At 33.2% G+C, this 22570-nt stretch overlaps 3 protein-coding genes across 3 annotated transcripts; 2 read left to right on the forward strand and 1 right to left on the reverse strand.

The window, feature by feature from the left end:
• Positions 1-1209: 1209 nt before the first annotated feature.
• LOC101220775 (syntaxin-related protein KNOLLE) lies at positions 1210-2629 on the reverse strand. Its single transcript, XM_004147482.3, has 2 exons — positions 2091-2629; positions 1210-1910 (listed from the first exon to the last, which is right to left on the reverse strand). Exons 1-2 carry the CDS (start codon positions 2480-2482, stop codon positions 1373-1375), a joined length of 930 nt encoding a protein of 309 aa, XP_004147530.1. The 5' UTR covers positions 2483-2629; the 3' UTR covers positions 1210-1372.
• An 8634-nt stretch (positions 2630-11263) lies between these two features.
• On the forward strand, positions 11264-15407 carry LOC101220534 (aquaporin SIP1-2). The gene is made up of 3 exons (XM_004147481.3): positions 11264-11805; positions 12620-12892; positions 14940-15407. Exons 1-3 carry the CDS (start codon positions 11506-11508, stop codon positions 15096-15098), a joined length of 732 nt encoding a protein of 243 aa, XP_004147529.1. The 5' UTR covers positions 11264-11505; the 3' UTR covers positions 15099-15407.
• Positions 15408-17100: 1693 nt separating this feature from the next.
• On the forward strand, positions 17101-21608 carry LOC101220305 (apyrase 2). Its single transcript, XM_004147480.3, has 9 exons — positions 17101-17929; positions 18050-18178; positions 18273-18329; positions 18414-18506; positions 19135-19331; positions 19591-19682; positions 20635-20852; positions 20956-21142; positions 21247-21608. Exons 1-9 carry the CDS (start codon positions 17618-17620, stop codon positions 21360-21362), a joined length of 1401 nt encoding a protein of 466 aa, XP_004147528.2. The 5' UTR covers positions 17101-17617; the 3' UTR covers positions 21363-21608.
• The last annotated feature ends 962 nt before the right edge of the window (positions 21609-22570 follow it).

Below are 22570 nucleotides of genomic sequence, written 5' to 3' on the forward strand. Positions count from 1 at the left end.
ATGGTCGCTTTTTCCGTTTTCGAAATTGTTTTATATAGTTTAAATCTTTTGTCGCTTTGTTATATTTTCTTAAAAATTTTCAATAAATTAAATCATATTTAATTAATATTTCATTTAAATCATATTTAATTAATATTTCAATTAAATCATATTTAAATGAACATCTTTAACATAATCTATAGTTTTAATTTAATTAAATGGAATTCTTAATTAATTCAACAATTAATTAATTTCTAAAGTAAATATCTTACATTTAATTTAATTCATATATTAATTTAATTCATATATAAATTTCTCTCGTAACCTATAATTTCTATGTATATCATACATTAAAACTTAATATATAGTATTAATAGGAATTAAGTCACATTAAATTAATATTTGTAAAACACCGTAGAAATTGTTGTCGACACCTTCACTACCTTCACCGACTACCATGACTCAATTGTTCTCTATTGTGTGTCAGAAATCACCCTCCAATATGTGAAATCATACGTCACAAAAAATGCATCCACGGTAAGAGCGAACCTCAAGTAAATGTCTCATTGCAAGTGAGAAGAAATCTTGAGAAATATTTTGTCTCCCACACGTTTATGCTATAACCTTAATTAATTGATGTAAATGAATTATATATAAAGTATGAAATAAGCATGTACAAATTCTCGAATTCATCTACTTTATATATATGAACTTTGAACCAATTAGAAAATGTATGTTGTTGCCTTTGAAAAACGTATGAAACGCTTTCACCCGGATAACATATCAACTTCAAGTGTTTGCCAAAATACATAATTGTAAGATTGTGTGACAACAATAACAAAAACTTAAGATATCAAATGAATAATGAATTGAATTAAAGTGAGAAATGCGTACTTACAATGTAAAATTGGATGTTCACAATTATGATATTCAATTCATGCTCTATTCCTTCCCCTCAAATTAGTGGGAAGGTAACTTTTCTATAACATTATTCTTTTTATTACTAGTAAATCTTCTATATTTTTTATATAGTAATTCTCCTTCCATTCTTCTATATTTGAAATACTTGCTATTTAGTAATTTAAAATTAATTTAATCTCAATTTCTGAATTTTGTTTTAGTAGAAAACTTATTTTTACGTCCAATAAAATTTAATGTTAAATACTAAGAAACCCACCAAATCAAGATAGAATTAGCAACAAATTAAACTAAACCAAAACCAAAACCAAATTAGAAAATTTAAATGAAAAAGAAATCAATTAACGTTGCATTACACAATTCCCCAAAACTCTTAATACACACAATATTTCAATTAGGGATGCCAAGAACACATCCCCCACCATTTCATCAAATAAAAAATCCCATTAAGAAGAAAATTCCTAATTTGTTTCTTTCAAGAACTTCCAAAACTAACAGCAATTGGAATAACAACAACCAAAATAATCACAAGCAAAAGCAAAATCCCAAAACACAAACATTTTCTACTATTCCTTTGCAAATCCTTTGCTGTTTTCAAATCCTTGGTCCCATCTATAACATATTGCGAAGCATTCATAACGTGATGTTCAATATCATCCATTTTCTCCCCTTGTGCTTCAACCATGACTGCCATATCCAAAAACACTTGGTGTAGCTCTAACAAGCTCTTCTCTATCTCCTTCGCGGCCCCATGTCGGTCCTGTATCTCCACCACCGTCTCTGCCACCTTCCCTCGCCCATGCTCCTCTATTGCCCTTGCTAAAAACTCCTCCCCCCCATTCGATATTATCTTCTCTATTACCTCCTCCTCCGGATGCTCCCCCGTCACCGTGAAGTATCGGCGCCCAACCGTTTCTTTGTACTCCGTCATCATCCTCTGCCTCAAGCTTTGAAACTCCATCATTAATTCCTTTAGCTTCTTCCGTAGCCCGTTGGTCACTGCAATTCTTGTCCTGCCAAAATAGTACTTCAATTTACCGTCACCCATTTTTTTAAAATTTTGTGAAATAACACATAATTGCGACACTTAGAGTGAATTTGTGCCAAATAGTTGAATTTATCTGCTGTGAAAACGGATAATCAGGGAATCAATTTAAATTTAACATTTACGATATTTAGAGGATGAAACTTACCTGTAAATGGCAGTGCCTTCTTTGCTGCCGGAGAGACGTTTCTTGGCAGCGTTGGCACGATCCATTTCCTCAAGCTGAGATCGGATCGATCTTGCCTTTTTGAGGACAGTGACAATGTCAACATTGATCGCATTACGAAGCAATTTGAGGGTTTCAGGTTTGTGAGCAGATTTGGTCTCTTCATTAGCTTGTTGGAGTTTAACTAAAATCTCTCTAATCGAACCCATCTCCGTTTTCACCTTCTCTGCCTCTTCCAGAAACAGACCCATGTCACCGTTGTCGCCGGTAACAGATGATGCCTTTTCTAGACCGGCTTCAAGGTCGAGATCCTTCATGGCTGCCTTCTTCAGATCCACATAGCTTGTGAACGATTTGGTCATTAAGTCGTTCATTTTTTTATTTTTTTTATAGAAATTGGAAAGAAATTTGAAGAAAAAATGGAAAGTTTGAGATTTTCTGAGTTCGAGAGAGAAAAAGGAAGTTTTGTTGTGAGTGATTTTCTGAGGGGATGTAGTGAGATATGGGAAAGATGGAAGCTTAGTTTAAAAGTAGTTGCGGAAAGGAAAATAAAGAGTAGTCGTTGTATTTGAATTTGTAACGGCTACATTTTGAAAGAGCCGTTTTTTTTAAATATTATTGAAAGAGCCGTTGGGTTGGAGGGTTGTTAGAGAGTAATGATTCGTTGGTTAAGTTTGGGCCCTAAGCCCGAAACTATCTTGGGCTGGATTTAATTCATATTCATTTTCTTTTAATTTTAATTTCAAAGATTTAAAAAAAAACATTCTAATATTTCAATTATTATTTTAATTAAGATTTCGTATTTTTGAGACCCTTTTAACCTCCACGTCAATATTAAATATAATTAATTTTTAAAAATATATAATAAATAGGAGAATCTATCTAAATCGAAAAAAAATGAAAAATATTTACATCCAATAACAAAACAGTAGAGGCAATATATTAATTCTATGTTATTCCAAAAACACCCTAGCATACTTACTCGAATATCTCATTCATTTTTTTCGATGACTTCTTCTTCTTACTTTTTCTTTCATATTATTTTTAGTCTGATTTTCTTCGTTTGTTTTGATTTTCTTCGTTTGTTTTTTCTCCTTGACTTCTCAAATTTGTGGCAATATCTCTCCATATCCTTCACCAGCGGCAAGTAATCAATCACTAGCGGCAAGTATTTTCACAACGACAACTTCCTATTCTGATATTCTTTTTTTTTTTCTCTCTTCCTTCATCTTATTCTTCTATTCTTCTATCTTCATCTTGTTCGTGTTTTCACATCCATCACTAGCATATCCACACAATTTCCTTTTGGGACATTCCTTTTTTCTTTTCCTTCTTTTTCTTCTCGTTCTTCTTTCTTTGATACTACTTTTTTTCAATGTTTTAGGTTTTAATTAATTGATGTTCTATTTTTATGTGTGCTTTTGGTGAACTAATTTAAATTTTGTGAATTTTTTTCCTCAAATTGTTTATGTTTTAAGAATGTTCATTTTTATTTGTCCAAAATTCATACATATAATTAGTTCATCATTGGCTTTAATTTCTTTGTGTACTAATTTACATGTAATTTGAATTCTTTTTTTTTTTTTAATGTGAAGATGTAAGATTTAGGATTTATCTTTCAGTTATACTTTGTGTGAAAATATAGTTATCAAAATTAGTTTGCAATAGAGCTCTATCATTGATGAACAACAATAAAAGAAAAGCTAGTTTGTCAATGAAAATAAATTTAACTTCTTGAGGTGAAAATATATTACACAAGCAACATGAAGAATCAAGAAGTTTCTTGGTAAGAGTTCTTTTATTTTCTTTTTCATTATTTTTATATAGATATATCAAATTGTTGGAAGAAAAAATGGTAGTGCTAAAATTCTTTTCTATTTTCATTTATTAAGTTTATCCTATCAACGATGTTGAACACAATGTAATGGCTAGTGATAAACAATTTATAGTGAAGTTGAACTTGGGATCTTGTAGCTGTTGAGTATGGGATTTCCATGCGATTCTTTGTTCTCATGGTCTTGTTGTTCTTTGGATGCTTAACATGGTTGTCAACATACTTAGGTTGTGTGCGACAAGATGTAGTATTCGTCATGGCAAAAGTCATAATTCTACGACTTGCAAACTTTATCAAATTTATGAGTGATGTAATAATTATAGTTGCATTTTTATGTTGTATCACCAATTAATGAATTTATATTGGAAATTATGAGTATTATTTTTACAAATTCTTTATATCAATAAAACTTGTCAATGTTTTTGTTTGTATTCATCTTTGAATTGAAACATGTGGTTTATAAACTTATACAATTATACACATTGACACCTTTATATTAGTGTCTACCAAAGTTGTCACGTTGAAACTTCATGTATGTTTTTTTCAAATTAAATCCTATGGAATTGAATCGATACACATTGATATCAGCTTCTATCATTGATAAAAATGGATACCTTTCTATCAGTGTCTATCACCGATAGAAGCTGATAATTTTCTATCAATGATAGAACTAAGAGAAACCAATAGAAAGAAACTCCTTGTATCAATTAAATGCTATCAAGTATTCTATTTTTAATTAGTCGTGCATAAATGGTAGCTTCTAATCATTTCACTTGACCTCTCTCTAATTTTCAAGTTAAGTCAACCTCCGTCTCTCTTTTCAAGTCAAGCTTTATTATGTGTGATATATAAATTTTGATACAAATAGATATAAGTTTGTATCACTGATAGAAAGATACCAGTTTCTATCATTGATAGAACTGATCAAAAGATATCAATTTCTATCGCTGATAGAAAGATATCATTTTGTGTGCCGAGTATGCAAAAAAAAAAAAAAAATGATTAGTTTTTGGGATTTAGGTTTTCAGGGGCTTTTTTGGTATTTCACTGTCTGTTTTGGGCTTGGATTAAAAATTTGCTATGAGCTTTAAATATTTTATCTAATTATTCTATTTTTAAAATTCCCGTATGAATGATCCACAATTATATTTACATTATTATTAGAATATCATTTGTTGTAAAGTTATTTTTAAAATGCTAATAATATATTTAATAATTTCTACAAATTAAGTTTATTCAATTTCATCCTCAATTCAATATCAATTTTTCACAAACTTACTTTCCGGTGTCGTCCATCGTTACAATTTTCTTCGACTAGTTTTTCCGTTTGGTATTCTGATTTTGTTCTTCACCTTTCCATCTCCTTCAAGTATATCCGATAAGTCCAAAAAAATTTTCGTTCATATTTCTTTTTCCTTTCTATTTATGTAAATTTTGTCACATATATTTCATGTTTAACTTCCCGTGAAGTGTTCATAAACTAAAAGTCAAGTGAGTTCAATATTCCCATCATCTTCTTCATTTTTTTGTTTCTTAAATGTTCCGTCAACAATATATACTATTATATATCACTATATAATCTAATTCTCTTATATGATATATTAAATATATATATCGACATATTTTGTAATAATACATAAGTTGTGACACATATCGTTATATTATTGATTGTTAGTGCATATTCGTTTCATTAAACTTATTTCTTTTATTATTTTTGTTTCTTAATTGTGTTATCAACAATATATTATGATGGTTTTTTCAATGATTGTGACAACTACATTAGTTATAGTGTTTCTGAAATATTAGTGAATGAACGTATGTCTTTTCAAGACTTCTATAGTAGTCTTCTATCCAAGTTTGGTAGTTATATTGATATCAATAATATTGATATATACTTCTATTCCGTCTAGTGCATATTTATTTCATCATTATTATATACCACTGTATATTTAAAACAATTTTGTGTTGTGACCTATATATACACGTGAATATTTAGAATATTATGTAAGTAGTAACACATATAATTCTATTATTTCTTGTTAGGTAAGACTAAAATGGTTGAATATTATGATGGTCATCTCCTTCAACTAATTGTTTCATATTATTAATTTTCTTTCTTAAATTATGTAATACATGATACAATATATAATAAACTTATTTTTCAAATTTCTGGACTCTGAACCATTTATTTCTTTTAGGATAAATGGTGCATCTTGTGAATGTACAACATAAAAAATATCATATAGTTTACAATATATATCAATATCATTAAGCATTAAGCATCACACATAAATATAGTTCAACAACAGACACATAATATTTCATATATGTTACAATATATATTAAATATCATTAAAAATTAAGCATCACACACAAATTAATATATCTTTAAGAAGCAAACACATAATATATTATATATTTTATTGTATATATAAAAAATCATTAGCAATAACTTTTCCTAATTGTATTGATATAAATTTGTACTTTCACATAATGTAAAAATTGTTACAAAATTAAAATACAATGTGAAATATGCACACATACATTGTTATCTAATATTATGTTAAATATACATGGGTATATAATGATTTATTTAAATCGAAAACAATTTCAGTCACGGTAATATTTTACAAATTAACTTCCATTATATGAAAATCAATGTAAATTTGATGAAATATAATAAGTATATATCATAAATTATTAAATTACGTGGAATATATGAAAAACAATGCAAAACAAAAGAAATAATGGACAAAGAGAGAGATTGAAAAGTGAGAGAGAGATCGGGAGGGAAGGATTTTAAAATAAAATCACCATAACATTTGACTCTATCCATGTGTTGTGAGCATAGAGTTGCTCCTCGGTTGGATGAGTCTTAGGAACTTTTGGCTCCTCAGCATGCAGTGTCAACCTTCTCCAGAGTTAAGAAAAATAACATCTTCTACTTCCAACTTTTGAAGTGGACTCCCTCCAAACGGAATGGTTGAGTCAAATCCAAGGTTAGTATGTTAGCTTAAAATGGACCAACCGTACGTGGTAGCAGAAACAAACGTCTCAAACTTATTGAAGTTGCTTTGCTGGAATACTTTGTTAGAACGATAAAAGCTATAAAATAGAAACTCGTTAACTATTGGACTAACTCGTTGAGCTCGCTTTCTTTAAGACATTTCACAACTTTGCTCTAGGTGCTAGGAGTTGTTACAGCCTCACTGTTCCCAAGGATAAAACTATGAGGTCCTAATCCAAAAAAATGAGTCTGGTTAAAGAAGAGCCTAGTTGGAAAATTATTTCAGATAAGTGTAAGTATGGGACATCTTGTGAGAAAGGATGCGAGAGAAGAAAAGGCGACGCGAGGAGAAGTGCTGAAATCTAAATTCCATCGAGTTATGGTATGCCATATGATAAGAATAGCTGGTGAGGAAGAACCATGTGTTGGATGCCAAGAGCTAGGCATTTAGTGTAGTAATACGAGAATAATTACCTAAGTCTAAGGGAGTGTGGCAGAGAAGTAGGTGTCCTGTTGAAATGGGTAGACGACCCTCTGAGGGAAGTAAATGTTTGTTGCTTTCCGATAAGATAGGAAGAGTTAGACGATTAAAGAGTTTGGATTTCCAAGGAGATAAGGTTGACGTCTCAAGGGAACATCCAATCGCCATTGATATTTAGCCTACGTGTCAAGTTTGGGTTCACTACATAGTGGAGAAAATCGATAAGGTGACACGTGTAAATCATGGAAGTGACTCTTGGATGCGAAAGGCCACTATAAATAGGGCCAAGGTCGATGGAAAAATGAATTTTTCGAAGATGTTAGATTTTTTGATAAAATAACAAGGGCTATCTGAATGTTGAATGATCGGTTGAGTGAACAGTTAGAGGAGAACAAAAAGTTAAAAGCAGAGAAGGAAGGAGTTGAGACTAAGTATTTTGTGAGAAATCCTTATAAATGTATAAATGTTGTGAATGACAAAACAGATTTCAAAAGTAATTTCTAAACTTTATTTATGATTAATTGTTTTCTATGCTCGATTATGAGTTTATGGATAAATGTTTGTGAATGAATCTTCCTAAAGTGAAGCGAGTATTTCTGTACGATTGAATGGTTGTTCATAACGAAAGCGTTTGTAATTATGATCTTTGTTTTGGAAAGAAAGTTTTTATAAAGGTTGTGTTACTAGTATTCTCTCATAACTCCACGTTTATGCTTATTGCATGGCTTTGTTATTTATGTGATAATCTATGTTAGGAGTAAGTTGTGAGCTAATACTCCCTTGCTAATTGTGTGGTTTGTGCGTTGTGATGTGGTATGATCTATCACAAAATGTTGGTGAAAATCCTAGGTAAGCGTGAAGCTGGTTGAATGTGAATCCTAGGTTTTGGTGAGGAGAGAATCCTAGGTCGGGGCAAGCTGTGATGAAATCTTGACTCTGGACACTAGTTGAATGTGAATTCTAGGTTTGAGGAAAGATTGAATGTGACGAGATGCTAGTGGAAATCCTAGGTAACTCATGTGACATTGGTTGAATTTAAATCCCAAGTCCAGGCGAAGGGAGAATCCCACGTCCCAGTGGTGAGTTTGAAATGCATGATGACTTAAATACATGGAACCTATTGTGCTTATAGTGATGGTTTGATTGTGATTTGACGTGATGAGAATTATATGTTTGTGATCTAACCTTTGACTTATGTTTTAAGTTTTCTCTCTCCAAGTTGTCCGACGTTGAAACCAAGTAAAGGATGGTTCTTAGGCGTGAAAGCCAAGTTAAGGAGGAAAGGAAGAGTTGTTATGTAAGCTTATGCAACATAAGAGTCGTGTCATTATACCTTGTGTTCAAGGAGCCGGTTGGTAAGCGCATCGCTCCTTGACATAGATGACCCAACTCGAAAGGAAGGCAAGTGCATCACCTAGGCTGGTATGGCCAAGCCTAGGGAGCCAGAGAGTCAAAGAGCTAAGTTAAGGAAAGGTAGCCATAAAACGCTGTCCATGAAGTTGGGTTATTGGGCGACCGAGGCGAAGGACGAATTAAGGTCTTTACACCTCTAAATACCCTTCCACAAGAAGCAACGTTTGATCTTGGCGTGAAAAGGCAATACCTTGGTGGAAGAAGAAGAACGTGTAGATTAGACTTGGTTTTATTTCTGTGCAAGAAAGAAAAGGAATGTAATTGTAATTTGAGACTCGGAGTAAATTGTTAAGTTGAAGAAGAGAGGAAGTTTATTTTTATTCCACTGTACATTTATCTTTAGTGCTTACCACCTAGAAACTAAAGTTGTTTAGAGCCAAGTGTTAAGCACTAGGTGAAGGAGCTAAGTTTAAGAGTTGTTTACCGCTGCAAAGAGTTGTGAAAGACTCTAAGGTTCAAGTAAAGAGCTTTTCAAAGAGACAAGTAAAAGGAGTTGTTCCGCTTACCAGGTGTTTGTGCGTCATCTTGAGAAGAGATACACACGCCCTCATCTAGTCGCATGCATCTAGTCGCATGGAGTGCTAGTTGGGGTAGGGCGAGACAAAAACAACCTTCTTCATTGATGAAAACATAACTAGGAAACACCAGAATACCAACACTCAAGATAAGCACTCGCTATGCTTGGGAACTAAAAAACAATAGAGAAATAAATTTTAAAAATCTTTTTTGTGTAGAAAAAAGGGAAAATGAGAGTGAGATGAGAGGAAGAGAAGTTGTTTTGTAGTGAAAAAAGAAAGGAGGAGTGAGGTTCTTATAGTAGAAAGATGTGTGGGTAAAAATTTAATAAAAAATCCAATGAATTGTCATAATTATTTCAATGTTCAAAGAGCCAAAATAGGAGGAGAAGTTCTCGTTCATCACTTTGAATGAAGACCTAACCCATACCCTTTTTTTTCGCCAAAATATATTTTAATTTTTTTCACCAACACAAACCAATATTGGTGCTCTACCATTAATGCTCTTTGTTAATTAATCTGGCTAGAACAGAGAAAGAAAAAAATGAAGGATAGAGATAGAGAAATTGGTGAAAAGATATTACTATAGCTATTTATGCAATGACGACCGACAACGTGTAGTGAGATTGTGGCAGTCGACAAAGAAAAAAAGGTCAATAAGGCGAAACATTGGACAGTAACAGATGATGAAAAGTGATGAGAGAAAGAAAGAAAACGAAGAGTAGAAAACTAATGGGGATATCTCACTTGCAGCGATTTACATAATGACAATTGGAAATCAAATGTGCAATGAAGTTGTAGTGGCTTGTCGAGGAAGGATTCGGGGGGAGGCAAAGTGTTGGACGACGACAACGAATGGTACAAATATTTGAAAGGTGTGATCATAAATAGAAAGATCGATAAAATAGTACAATAATTTAGTTTTTTTTCATTTTTTTTAAAAACTATTTAAAATCCTACTTTTGTTTTCGGTATTTGTCTAAAAACATTTTAAAAAAAAGTTTGAAAACCAAAAACAAGTAATTTTGATTTATTTGTACTTACGTTTGGCTAAAGACTCTACGTTTGTACTTCAAAAGAAATAATCAAATAATTTTATTTTCCATTTCCCCCTAAATCCTCCTATATCCCAATTTGATGGTTTTAGTTTGAACAAATCTCATAAAGTTTATGATCACATCAAATATTTAATAATGAACTTCCAAATTTTAGTAAAAATATGTTTTTAAAATATAGAGTGAAAACGTCAATAAGATTAAATTTGAATAACAAAGTTATATATATATATATCTATGAATAAAATGAAAGATGTAGATAATTGTAAAGATATTTGTTTTATTATTCTAAAAGAAAAATCCAAAAAGATATTTTAGTTTTTTAAAAGGCTAAAGCTATTTGTGCACGTGACCCTATTTCATATAAAAAAAGAAATATACTATATAGATATTTCATATATTTTTCTAGAAGAAATATTTATAGGTCATAATAAGTGTTGCACAAAAAATAAAAAAGTGTATATAAACTTAAACAAACCTCAAAATACAATCTAATCCAAAAAAGATATTCTCAAATATAATAAAATAAACTAAAATATTGCAAAAACATGTTGTTTATTTTACAATAAATAATTGTTATTTATATCATAATAGTTTATATTTGAGTATATGTATAATTATATATCTTTTATAGATGAATTATGATATTTTTTTAAATTCATAAATAAAATACTTTCTAAAAAAATTATATTTTAATGTAAAAAGAAAAGATACTAAAGAGGTAAAAAGAAAATAAAAGAAGAAAACAAACAATTATTTTATAAAAAAAAATAGAAAAAGACAATTTAAGATTGGAAAGTTAATCGAAACGATCGAAAGCATTATTCAAATCATCCACACAGTGAAATATTTCCTTATAAAATCGGGAGTTAGGTGGATGGCTCATCATCCATGAATATGATGAATTCTCAACAATACCTGTGATTCTCATCGTTCCCCATTTTTTTCTCACAATTTTCTCTTCTTATTCAACTTCCATTGATTTCGATTCCGATTCCTTTCTTCTTAATCGAACTAACCCAGATTCTGTACTTCACTGTTGACCTATTCCCCGCTCATTTCCCTTCTGCCGGCCAATTGCTTCTCCTAACCATGATTGATTCTATCAAGGCTGCGATCGGCGATGCCGTTCTCACTTCCATGTGGATTTTCTGTGCTTCATCTCTTGGGGTTCTCACTTCCGTTCTCTACTCAGCCGCCGGTGTTTATGGAATCCCACTTCACCCACTTCTTATCACTACTACTCTTGTTTTCATTCTTGTTTTTGTTTTTAATATAATTGGTGCTCTTTTGGGTGGAGCTAGCTTTAATCCTACTGCCACTGCTGCTTTTTATGCTGCTGGTGTTGGTCCAACCTCTCTCTTCGCCATGGCTATCCGTTTCCCTGCTCAGGTTAGCCTTTTTTTTTGTTTTTGGGCTTTGGTTTTAGTTTTGGTTTTTTTTCCATCTCTCTGCTTAACTGACTGTGAAATTTTGTGGGTTGTTTCGATTGGTTTGAATTTTGACCTGTATTATCTATAATCTGTGGGTAGGATACTTGATGTAATGTGGGTTTTGTTTGTGTGTTGGGTGTCTTCAGTTTTCTTTTCATGTTGCCTCTTGAGAGGTGGATTGGTTTTCCATGTTCGGGTTTGGATTGAGAAAGCTGAGTTGAGTGTTGTCTTTTGAGTAATGATTGAGGTAGAAAGATTGTTGTATGACTAAAACGGAGTTGATGGTGTATGATGATTAAGAAAGAAGGAAAAAGGAGAATTTTTTTTATGGATATTGAACTAGGGCTAAGGTAAATAATTTTGTATGCTTAATAAAATGCGTTGCTTTTTTGCTCTGGGGGAGGAAGCCTTCCAAACTTTCAATATATATGAATTTTCAATTAAAGAAATTCAGGCCAAATGAGAGGAACTACTTGTTGACCGATCCATTATGCCTACATGGAATTTAATATTCTAAAAATTTCTTTAACACTCAAATGTTGTGGGGTTGTACCGTGGGGTCTTAAGGTGGTCTAAACACTCACTGTCGCAGATATTAAAAAAATTACTGACTGTTATTATCCTTTTTTTTTCTAAGTTCTATCAAGGATTTAGGAAATCAATGTAATGAAATATTGTTGGTTGAGGACTTTTGCATATCCATTTTCCTTCAGCTCGAATTAAATGTTTTCTTTTTTAAGAATGGTATTATATGCTGAATTCATTGTTGGTAGGCGGCTGGTGCGGTTGCTGGTGCCCTGGCAATCAAGGAGGTGATGCCTATACAATACAAGCACATGCTTGGTGGACCTTCTTTGAAAGTTGACATTCATTCTGGAGCTACAGCTGAAGGAGTTTTGACCTTTATAATCAGTTTTGCTGTTCTTCTAATTGTACTCAGGGGTCCCTCCAGCCCTGTTATCAAAACATGGTTGCTGGCAATGGCTACCGTAGCGTTAATCGTTGCTGGTTCTAGTTACACAGGACCTTCCATGAATCCTGCAAATGTGAGTTCACCTCTTCTAGTAATCTTTTATACTCTACTTGTTCTGATTGATTATTATTATTGATAACTTGTTCTGGTTTAAATCCTTCGTGGATGTATTTTGTGTGCTATTGATGCGACAGCCTATTTGTAGCTGCTTGCTTTGCTTAGACTACTAACTACTATTAACATTTGAAGATCTTCATGTTTTTCTGTTTTATATAAACACTTGCTCTATTGTTGCTTTGCATTTTTCTTTTGGCACTGAAATTGCATAACTCTGGTGTGTTTGTGTTCCAAAAGACCAAAATACATTTTTGAACAAACATCATTTAGGGCAAAAAGTTAAAATGTAATATAGCAAGTTATTATAGTTTAGCAAGTGGTTTGCTAAAGCATTAATTGTGATTAGTATGCTTCACATCTACTCCTATGTTTGCTTGCCGTTTTTATTTCGAAACATGATAATGGATCAATTAACAATATTTTGTGGGTGCGTTGAGCTTATATTGCTCCTTACTTCCATGATCTATCTCTATTTTATCTCATGCATAATTGCAGGAACACTTTTTACTAATTTGAATCATGTTAGTTATTTTTGTGACTTATTTTACGTGGTTAAAAGTGTTCTAATTTGAATTAATTATTAATTTTTGCTAAATTAAGAACTTTTCCTTTTCCTTAGGTTTATCTTGAAAAACCATAATTTTCCATATCAATTCCAAGCATCTTCACCAATGCTTAACTGTATTTTCCCACAACATTTCAACTTTCCTCTGTTTATTTCACATGTCTTCTGCCGAGCTGGCAAATTCTAGGATAATGTAAAACTCTGAAGGATAGCATTATAACATATTGAACTAATGGGGCAAAAGGAAAAAAAGTAGGAGAGTCTTGATCTTCCCATCTTTTTATCTAAGCCAACGCCAGTTTGGATTTGAAAGTATGTTTGGCTACCTAGTTTGCAATATATCTGCCAGGTTTACAACTCACTTAGACTTCACACAAAACTCAGTATACCTTTTTGGTTATCTTTTCACCCAAGATTAGTAACTGAACTTTATTTGTTACGAGAATCTCATAGCTGACGAAGATTTAAATTAGGAAAGAACTGAATAATTCCAGATGAACAAATGTTCCTTCTGTTCTTTCCATTGAATTTTGATGGAGTGACATGCCTCACCGCCACACGCCCATCATGGCTGTAACTTTGAAACCTAAACATCATGAAGTGTTTTTTGCCTAATTGGTTTTTAGCTACAATACTTAGCTCTAATCTGTAGACACAGAATTCTCTCAATCATATTTGTGGATAAATACTTCCACTAGTTTTTCTCTAGACACGTACTTTCTCTAACCTTATCTCCATCCACACATGCTTTTCTCCTCCATCTCTTTGAAACATGTACTACTTTTGTTAGTCCTATACGCCTACTCTACTGATCACTTTGTAGTCTTTACATACACGATCTCCTTAGTGTATGTCTTTTTTCTAACCATTCTGTCTTCGCAAGAGCTAACTTTTCCAAACAAAGATACTCCCAACAATTTCTCTGCATTCACTTGCTTTATAATTAACAAAATTCCCTTTTTAATAAATTATGAATTCTAAACGGCTTTTTGAAGTAGAAAAAAACATTAAAATCTTTTTGGAATAAAAAACCCTATTACATAAAATTTATTAAAAAGGATGAAAGCATGGTGAAGATGATATCAACTCATCCCGAGGACCAAATCACCTTGATCAAATATTTAATATCTACGCAAATATTGTAGAGAGAGACTCTTGTCTTACAAGATTAGTAGAGGTTGATGGTTTGAACTATACAATATGAATTAGCTTTGTCTCATTTGCAACAACTTCTGTTGCATGCATGCGTATTCGACTGACCCGTTTGTCTCCTTTGGTTCATCCCTTGGATATATAATGTTTGGTTGGTTCATGAACTGGGAAAAGCTGTGTTATGATTTTATGAACCCAAACCATATAAATGAAGGAGAAAACGATAGTTGTTATTTTCAATTTGACAAGAAAGCTGATCTCTTTTTTTTTTTGTTTTGAAATGCAGGCATTTGGATGGGCATATATAAACAACAGGCACGATACATGGGAGCAGTTGTACGTGTACTGGATCTCCCCCTTTGTAGGAGCCATTTTGGCTGCTTGGCTTTTCAGAATGATCTTCCCACCACCACCCCCAGCCCCGGCCAAGCAGAAGAAAGCTTAAAACCGATAGTTAAAATGGTGGTGCCACCGTGTTTCTTTAGATAAGCTTTGATCAATAAAATGTAGCAAAGTAAGAGCTTCTAGTTGTGTTATTAAGGTAATTGTAAGTGTTTTGAAGTTTATATTTTGAAGCTGCCTCTGGATCAATAATCCTTCAATTAGATTCACCTTTAAATTAAAATTTCTTTAGGCAGTTATTGGTTGATTCTTATAATTATTTTCTTCAGGCTTGTTTGGATTATAACTTTTTCAAGTGCTTAAAAACCTTTGGACATTAGGTTTCTGCTAATAGCAACTATTTTTCTTTTGGTCAAATGCTTATTAAGGAATCCTCCATTATTCAAGCTAATTGGATTAGAAAACGATGGTAATTTACTGAAATTGTAAACCGTTTATTTATTTATTTTATATAACAACATTAATAACAATGATAATAATAATAATTTTTAAATATTTTATGACTCGAACAACAAAAGGTGTTTTCTTTCCGACTATATTGATTATTTATCTGACAAGACTCAAACGAAATATGACTTACTCTTCTAAAATTTGAATTTTATATCATTTTACTTTGTCGTGATAATGTGAATTGGGATACTTGCAAAATGGCAAATATAAGTTATAATAACTAAGTCCATAGCACACTTGTTATTGATACACTTAATATTACTTAATATACCTGATCCTCGTTGATACATTTGATATTTCTTGATAACATTTGGATTTTGATACACTTAATGAACTGTGGTACATTTTGATATACTCAATACTCTTTGCACTTGATTATTCTTGATGGTTTTGATACACTTAAATGTTTTATGGATGAGTTTAATACATTTTTAATAAACATGTTATGCTTCGTTGGTACACGCACAAATTTGATATATTTGATACACTTATATGTTTCATGCACTTGATGTCCTGCAAATACACTTGGTTGATTCAATACACTTAATTTGCTCAAAGTCCTACTTATACACTTGTAAACTTTGATTGATATACTTGATAATGGTTCATTTTACTAATATGTTGGTATATTTTAATAATATTTTGTTGTACTTACTAAGTTATATCGTTCATATACTTAATAATAGTACAATAAACTGCATAAAATTTGAAAAAATAAAAATCACGTAGTAGTAAGTATATCAACCAACTAATACATCAAATATAAGTACATCACAAAACTAATAAGTAAAATCATAACAAAATCAACGTACAAAAATAAAACAAAATAATTTGAAATCAAATTTAACTCAAAATACACCTCTAGAAAAAAAAAAAGAAACGAAGTTAAATTACTTTGATAAACAATTATTATATTTCATATTAGATATAATATGTTATTGATATCCTAAAATCAAGATTAAGATAAGAAGAATAAATTGTTTTTCTCGTGTAAGAAAGAATGATTAAGGTCTTATAACAAATGTAAGATGAATAATATTTAAAAGAAATAAAAATTCTAAAATAGTGTGGTATGTTTGCTATAACATATTCTCAAGAGGCTACTCAAGTGAATTATAGAATGAAGACTTGTTGATATTTTTTTTCTTTTTTTCGTGCGATCTTTTCCAAATTATGTTCCGTTAAGTGTATCAAACTATCGAGTAAATAATCATAAGAAGAAAATAAATAATAAAAAATAGTGAAACTTAGTAATTAACACTCTTTGTATAACTTAATATGCTTGGTTGGGCAATCCAAATGTCGATTATGGTTGGTTTAGTAAAGGTTGAAGTGAGGATTTGGTGGTTAGTTAAGTTTTATTGTTTAAGGTATTTTTAAAATTTGATTTGTATTCTTTTGAAACGGACATGACTTATCTCTGTTTGATCTCCCATCGACCACCTTGGGTTTGATTTTTTTGGTGGAGGATGGTTGAGTTATTTATTTAATTTTTGTTTTGAAGTAGGGTGAGTTTCAATTTTGACTTGTAAAAAGATTAATATAACCAAAAAAAAAAAAAAGGTTGGAAAGAGAACCGTCAAGTGGAAGCATTTGATCGGAAGCGTAGAAGTACGAAAGATTTCATTGTATCACTATTTACGTTTCATTTCTTCTTCTTCTTTTGTGTTGCCACTCTCTCTCAAACCTCAATTCACAACTGTTTATACTTCTAAATCCAAAATCTCCATTCTCAAACCCTTCCTTCCTCCTTCCAAACCCATTTCCATTTTCCCCTTCTTCAATTCAAATTCCACTTCCATTTCCACTTCCAACCAACCCCATTTCATCGTTTTCACTGACGGATTCCACCCAGATCCGTCCTTCATGCTGTTTCCACACCGTTATTAGTCATTTCATTCCATAAATTTCCCGTCTTTCTTCCCAATAGAAGAGCTGGATCCGACTCCCGAACCACCGCAGTCCTCCTTGAAGGCTCCCCCTGCCTCCAATTCCACCGGAAACGGTCAGATCCGTTACCGATCTCCGTCTTCCGCTGAGCTTCTTGAAGGCCAATACGCTTCTCTTCCACTTCAAGATCAACAGAAGCTACTTCAGTTGGAATTTGACAAGATGCATAAGCGTTCTGGGAAGCCACAGTCCGAATCTTTTTCGAATAAGATCTATAGATTTAGAGGGGTGTTATTGCTTATCTCTCTTTCTCTTTTCTTAATCGCTTTTGTTCTTTATCTCATGCCGGCCCGTGAGGATTACTCTTTCAACCACCGCAAAGTTTCCCCTGATCATAAGTCGTCTTCCTCTTCCAAGACCTCTTTTGCTGTTATTTTCGATGCTGGTAGCTCTGGGAGTCGTGTCCATGTCTTTTGCTTTGATCATAATCTCGATCTCCTCCCCGTTGGCAAGGATATCGAACTTTTCTTACAAGTACTAATCTTTGTCTCCTTTTCTATCTACATTTTCGCTGATTGTTCTTTTTAGTTCTATTTCTTTCTACATGGGTTGTGCTGATTTTTTGTTTGTGTTTGTTTACTTCTTCTTCTTTAGCTTAAACCAGGACTGAGTGCATATGCTGACAGCCCCAAGGATGCGGCAGCCTCTCTAATTTCCCTTTTGGACAAAGCTCAAGATGTGGTTCCAAAAGGGCTGCGCCCAATGACTCCTGTTAGAGTTGGGGTTCGTTGATCTTCCTTGAAATTTTCGAACTCTGTTGTTTTGGAGATGCTATGTCAATGTCACTTATTGAAATTGGTTTTGCATTTCAATGCAGGCAACTGCTGGCTTGAGGGCCTTGAAAGGTGATGCATCTGATAGAATTTTGCAGGCGGTAATGTTCTTTTCTTGTTCTTTGGAAGCAATTTTATGTTCTCTTATCTCTTGCTAATAGATGCAAGGTTGTATGTTCTTTAAGGTTAGGGATCTCCTGAGAGACAAAAGCGAACTCAGGTTGGAAGGAGATGCTGTGTCTGTCATTGATGGAACTCAAGAAGGTTCTTATCTTTGGGTATGTTTATTATTTGCTGTCATGCACTTTGAACTTTGTATTTAAGTCTGGGCTTCAGCTGCAAAATGCATGTTATTCGTTGTACAATAGTGTAATGATGTGATGTTCTTGCTAATTGTGCTCTTTCCCCCTCTAAGTGAAAGAATATAAGGCCTTTCAGATAAACTATCATGCTTGCCACTCAAATATATTGCTTACTCTTCAGCCTTCTATAAGAAAAACCCCATTTTTGTACGATGGTCCGAAGTTCGGTTTTCTGTTTAAAATCCTACAAATATTCAAAGCTTAGGATCTGCTGTTCTCTCTAGCCCGCACCTTACTTTTTCTTAGTCGAGGATGGAGTTCACATGTTTGTAGTAGTTCGGATTTAGCCTAGGTGCTGGAATAGCATTATGGGTGAGCTTGGATAACAGAATGGGGTCATGGAACTTGGCAATACAATGGAATATGAAGAGGTTGTCAATGTGTTAAACATCATGAAGGAGTTGAGCACAATTTGAGACAGAAATTTGTTCAGTTGGAGATTGTTAATGCATGCCTGTATTTCTAATCAGAATAGTTGTTGAGATTTTGAATGATGTTCTCATCCATCTATTAACATATTAGAAGCTTGTTTATCTTTTTCCAGGTGACGTTAAACTATCTGCTTGGGAACTTGGGTAAGAAGTATTCAGATACAGTCGGAGTTGTAGATCTTGGAGGAGGATCTGTTCAAATGGCATATGCTATCTCAGAAAATGATGCTGCTCGATTATCAGAGGCAGAGGGTGCATACGTAAAAAAGATGTATCTGAAGGGAGCAACTTATTATCTCTATGTTCACAGGTATCCATTCTACTTCCTCATCTTATTTGATTTTACCGGTTAGCAAATTTTAGGCACGGGTATACAACTTGTTGAATCTCACTCAAGGCTAAGGCTCTGGCAAATGCTTCTAATTTTCCTGTCCTATTTTTGAAGTCCTTTTGTATCAATAATACTCTGTATTTTGTCTTGGATGTCCCATGGCTGGTGATGCTTTAGACTTTATTTTGATTGTTGTTTAGACTTGGCCTTATTTGGCTGTTGGTTTTCTGAATTACAGTTATTTGCATTATGGGTTACTAGCTGCCCGAGCGGAGGTTTTGAGTGTTTCTGAAGATTCTAGCAATGATTGCATCCTATCTGGCTACGAAGGTTTGTTTTTCTTTTCTTCTTTTCCACGTGATAAATGTTTTTTGCAATCACCATTTTTCTAAAAAGAAAAAATCGTGAGGGAAAGTATTATGGTTGTCTATTAAATCATCTCTCTTATAATTGACAAAATAACACATTTTTTTTTTCATAGAGTTATCAGGGAAAGACTGAAAGTTTGTTTTTCGTATTGAAGAAACATAATAAAAATAATTGATAAAACAATACATCTTTGAATCTGAAAAACGTGAGGAAGCCAATTGTTTGAAATTTGTTCTTTCTTTGCATCTGACTGTTGGAGAAATTCTCTGATAAGATAAAAAAGAATCCATAAGAAATAGAAAAGGTAAAACAGTACGAACCTCCAAGCATTTGAGGTTCTTAAAAACCTCCTGTATTGAGTATTCTCTGTCAAGCTTAAATCAACTAAACCAATTCCAGCCTTTGTCCTTTCTCGCTCACTCTATTTGTAACAAATTATTACCTTTCTCGACCTTTTGGCTAAGATCAAGTGTGGATCAAAATTACTTTTGTCATAATCAAATTCACTCTTAAATATGCTTTAATTGCTCAAAATTTATTTAATGTTTAGTTTTCATGTTTATTTATTAACACGAACACATACTTAGTTTTGGAGAATTCAAGAGCTTTTTATATCTCTCAACACCTATAAGACTTATATCCAAAAACGAACCCTCCATCTATCATAATTGAAGTCCCAGCTCGTTATATGGGGTTTCACATCTTTACATTTTGGGCTAAATGCAAAGCCTTTTCTTACACACTCTCTTTTGCCTACACGCTTGTACGATTTGAGGTTGATGGAAATTTCCAATGTGGTTCTTATTGTTATAGGTTATTATCTTCATTTGAATAATTTTGATCTTCTTTACTATTTTTCTGGATATCAAAATGGAGGTTTGGACTAAGTATTCTCAATGCCTTCGTTCTCTAGGAGAATACCATTATGGGGGAAAGGACTACAAAGCATCGGCATCTTCATCAGGGTCTAACTTGAATGGATGCAGGAGCACGGTTTTGAAGGCTCTCAAGGTTAACGAATCCACTTGTACTCACATGAAGTGCACTTTTGGCGGTGTTTGGAATGGCGGAGGAGGAGATGGCCAGAAGAATCTCTTCGTTGCTTCATTTTTCTTTGACAGGGCAGCTGAGGTAAGATCCGATCATCAATGATGTTTGACTTGCAGTGAGGGTGTTTGGATATTCTTGTACTTTGTTTTTGGACGAAACACTGATGAACCAGGTAAATGTGTAGGCTGGTTTTGCTGATCCCAATGAGCCGGTTGCTATAGTTCGCCCGGCAGACTTCAACGATGCAGCAAAGCAGGCATGCCAAATTAAAGTTGAGGATGCCAGTACATATCCCCATGTCGAGAAGGATAACCTGCCGTATTTGTGTATGGATCTTGTGTATCAGTACACACTACTCGTAGATGGATTTGGTAGGTTGCATTGGCATATATGTTAATTTAATACATATAGCAAACAAATGATCGATATAACTAACGCTGGTGTACCTGTGTTTGTTTAATTTGGTTGGGTGTAGGGTTGGATCCATGGCAAGAGATCACATTGGTGAAGAAGGTTAAATATCAGAACTCCTTGGTTGAAGCAGCATGGCCTCTAGGTAGCGCCATCGAAGCTGTCTCGTCGTTAGTGTAAAACGTTGTTTGGTGGATCCATCCATTGGAAACTAGAGTGGAGCTCTTGTTTGTTAGTGAGGCGTTGATTTGTCGATGGGAGGAGGTAATAGGGAAAGTTTCATTTAGATTGGATTTAAGAATTTGAATTTTGGTTGGGTTGTTGGGAATAATTGGAATGTAACGATGGAATCACAATTTTTGTGTAATAACTCACGTACTATGCCAATTTTATACAAGTTGATAGAGAGCCATTCTTTTACCAAAAGTTCCAATCTCCACCTCGATCGTGTCCAACAATTTTGGGTTGGAAGGCTGAAATCACAAGACAATAATATGGGGGAAATTGACGTTTTTGACTCACAAAACTTATTCTCAATTCAAAACTAACCTCATCTTTATATTTATAAATCACATGCCTTTGAAAAATGTAATGGAAATCATGTTTACGAAGGTTTCAATAGAACATACAAAAATTCTTTTGAAAATATTTTAAAGGACCACTGAACTTTCTTTTGCAGATTTGTTTGTCTGTTGTGGAGCCAACACTTTGTGAGAGTCAATCCCACTCACCCGTTTCTACAATTTGACCTAGTTGGTCAACTCCACGGACTTAGTGATGTCTTTTCTAAACAACAAAGATGTAGCCACATGGAAAATAATGTTGTTACCTATGTTGGTGTACTGTATGTGTATATTTAATTCCTCATGATGTGTCATTGATTCAAGATCATTGCATGCAAAATGCTTCTCATGAATCTCTTCATTACGTGAGTGGACATGATCATTGTATGCAAAATGCTTCCATTGTCCTCATCACATACTTCTAAGCCCTTGCGGTACAAGTTTTCCTATTGGTTGCACAAGTAGAAGCGAAACAATAGATTTTCCTAGATGATCCATGATTGAACACAGAGAATTGCTATGAAAGCTTAGTTCTAGAGTCTACCTCTCAATTAGGCGATATAAAAGAGTAAACTATACATAATGTAAGTATAAGCTACGTGTCACGTGGTTATTTTAATCACAAAACCAACGTGCGGCACAAAGGTGTTGGGGTTGCACCAATGTAAGCCTAAGAGTAATTGGACTTGTTGGAACAAACTAAGGAAGAAGGAAATCCGTAGGTAAGAATGAGGCAAAGAGTTGTAGACAAGGTGTTTGATAAAATGCTTAAGAGAGCTTTGTTGATGAATTCCCAAGGATTCTGTGTTGTTTGTACAAATGGAC

This window comes from Cucumis sativus, chromosome 4 (genome assembly GCF_000004075.3).
Source record: "Cucumis sativus cultivar 9930 chromosome 4, Cucumber_9930_V3, whole genome shotgun sequence".
NCBI lineage: Eukaryota > Viridiplantae > Streptophyta > Magnoliopsida > Cucurbitales > Cucurbitaceae > Cucumis > Cucumis sativus.

Bases quoted from the DNA above. Each gene is read 5' to 3' on its own strand.
- LOC101220775 (XM_004147482.3), bottom strand. From the start codon at position 2,482: ATGAACGACTTAATGACCAAATCGTTCACAAGCTATGTGGATCTGAAG. The intron at 1,911-2,090 runs GTAAGTTTCATC...CTATTTTGGCAG, and splicing joins GAAGGCACTGCCATTTACAG to GACAAGAATTGCAGTGACCA.
- LOC101220534 (XM_004147481.3), top strand. From the start codon at position 11,506: ATGATTGATTCTATCAAGGCTGCGATCGGCGATGCCGTTCTCACTTCC. The intron at 11,806-12,619 runs GTTAGCCTTTTT...CATTGTTGGTAG, and splicing joins CTATCCGTTTCCCTGCTCAG to GCGGCTGGTGCGGTTGCTGG. The intron at 12,893-14,939 runs GTGAGTTCACCT...TTTGAAATGCAG, and splicing joins CTTCCATGAATCCTGCAAAT to GCATTTGGATGGGCATATAT.
- LOC101220305 (XM_004147480.3), top strand. From the start codon at position 17,618: ATGCATAAGCGTTCTGGGAAGCCACAGTCCGAATCTTTTTCGAATAAG. The intron at 19,683-20,634 runs GTTTGTTTTTCT...TTCGTTCTCTAG, and splicing joins CATCCTATCTGGCTACGAAG to GAGAATACCATTATGGGGGA. The intron at 20,853-20,955 runs GTAAGATCCGAT...GTAAATGTGTAG, and splicing joins TCTTTGACAGGGCAGCTGAG to GCTGGTTTTGCTGATCCCAA.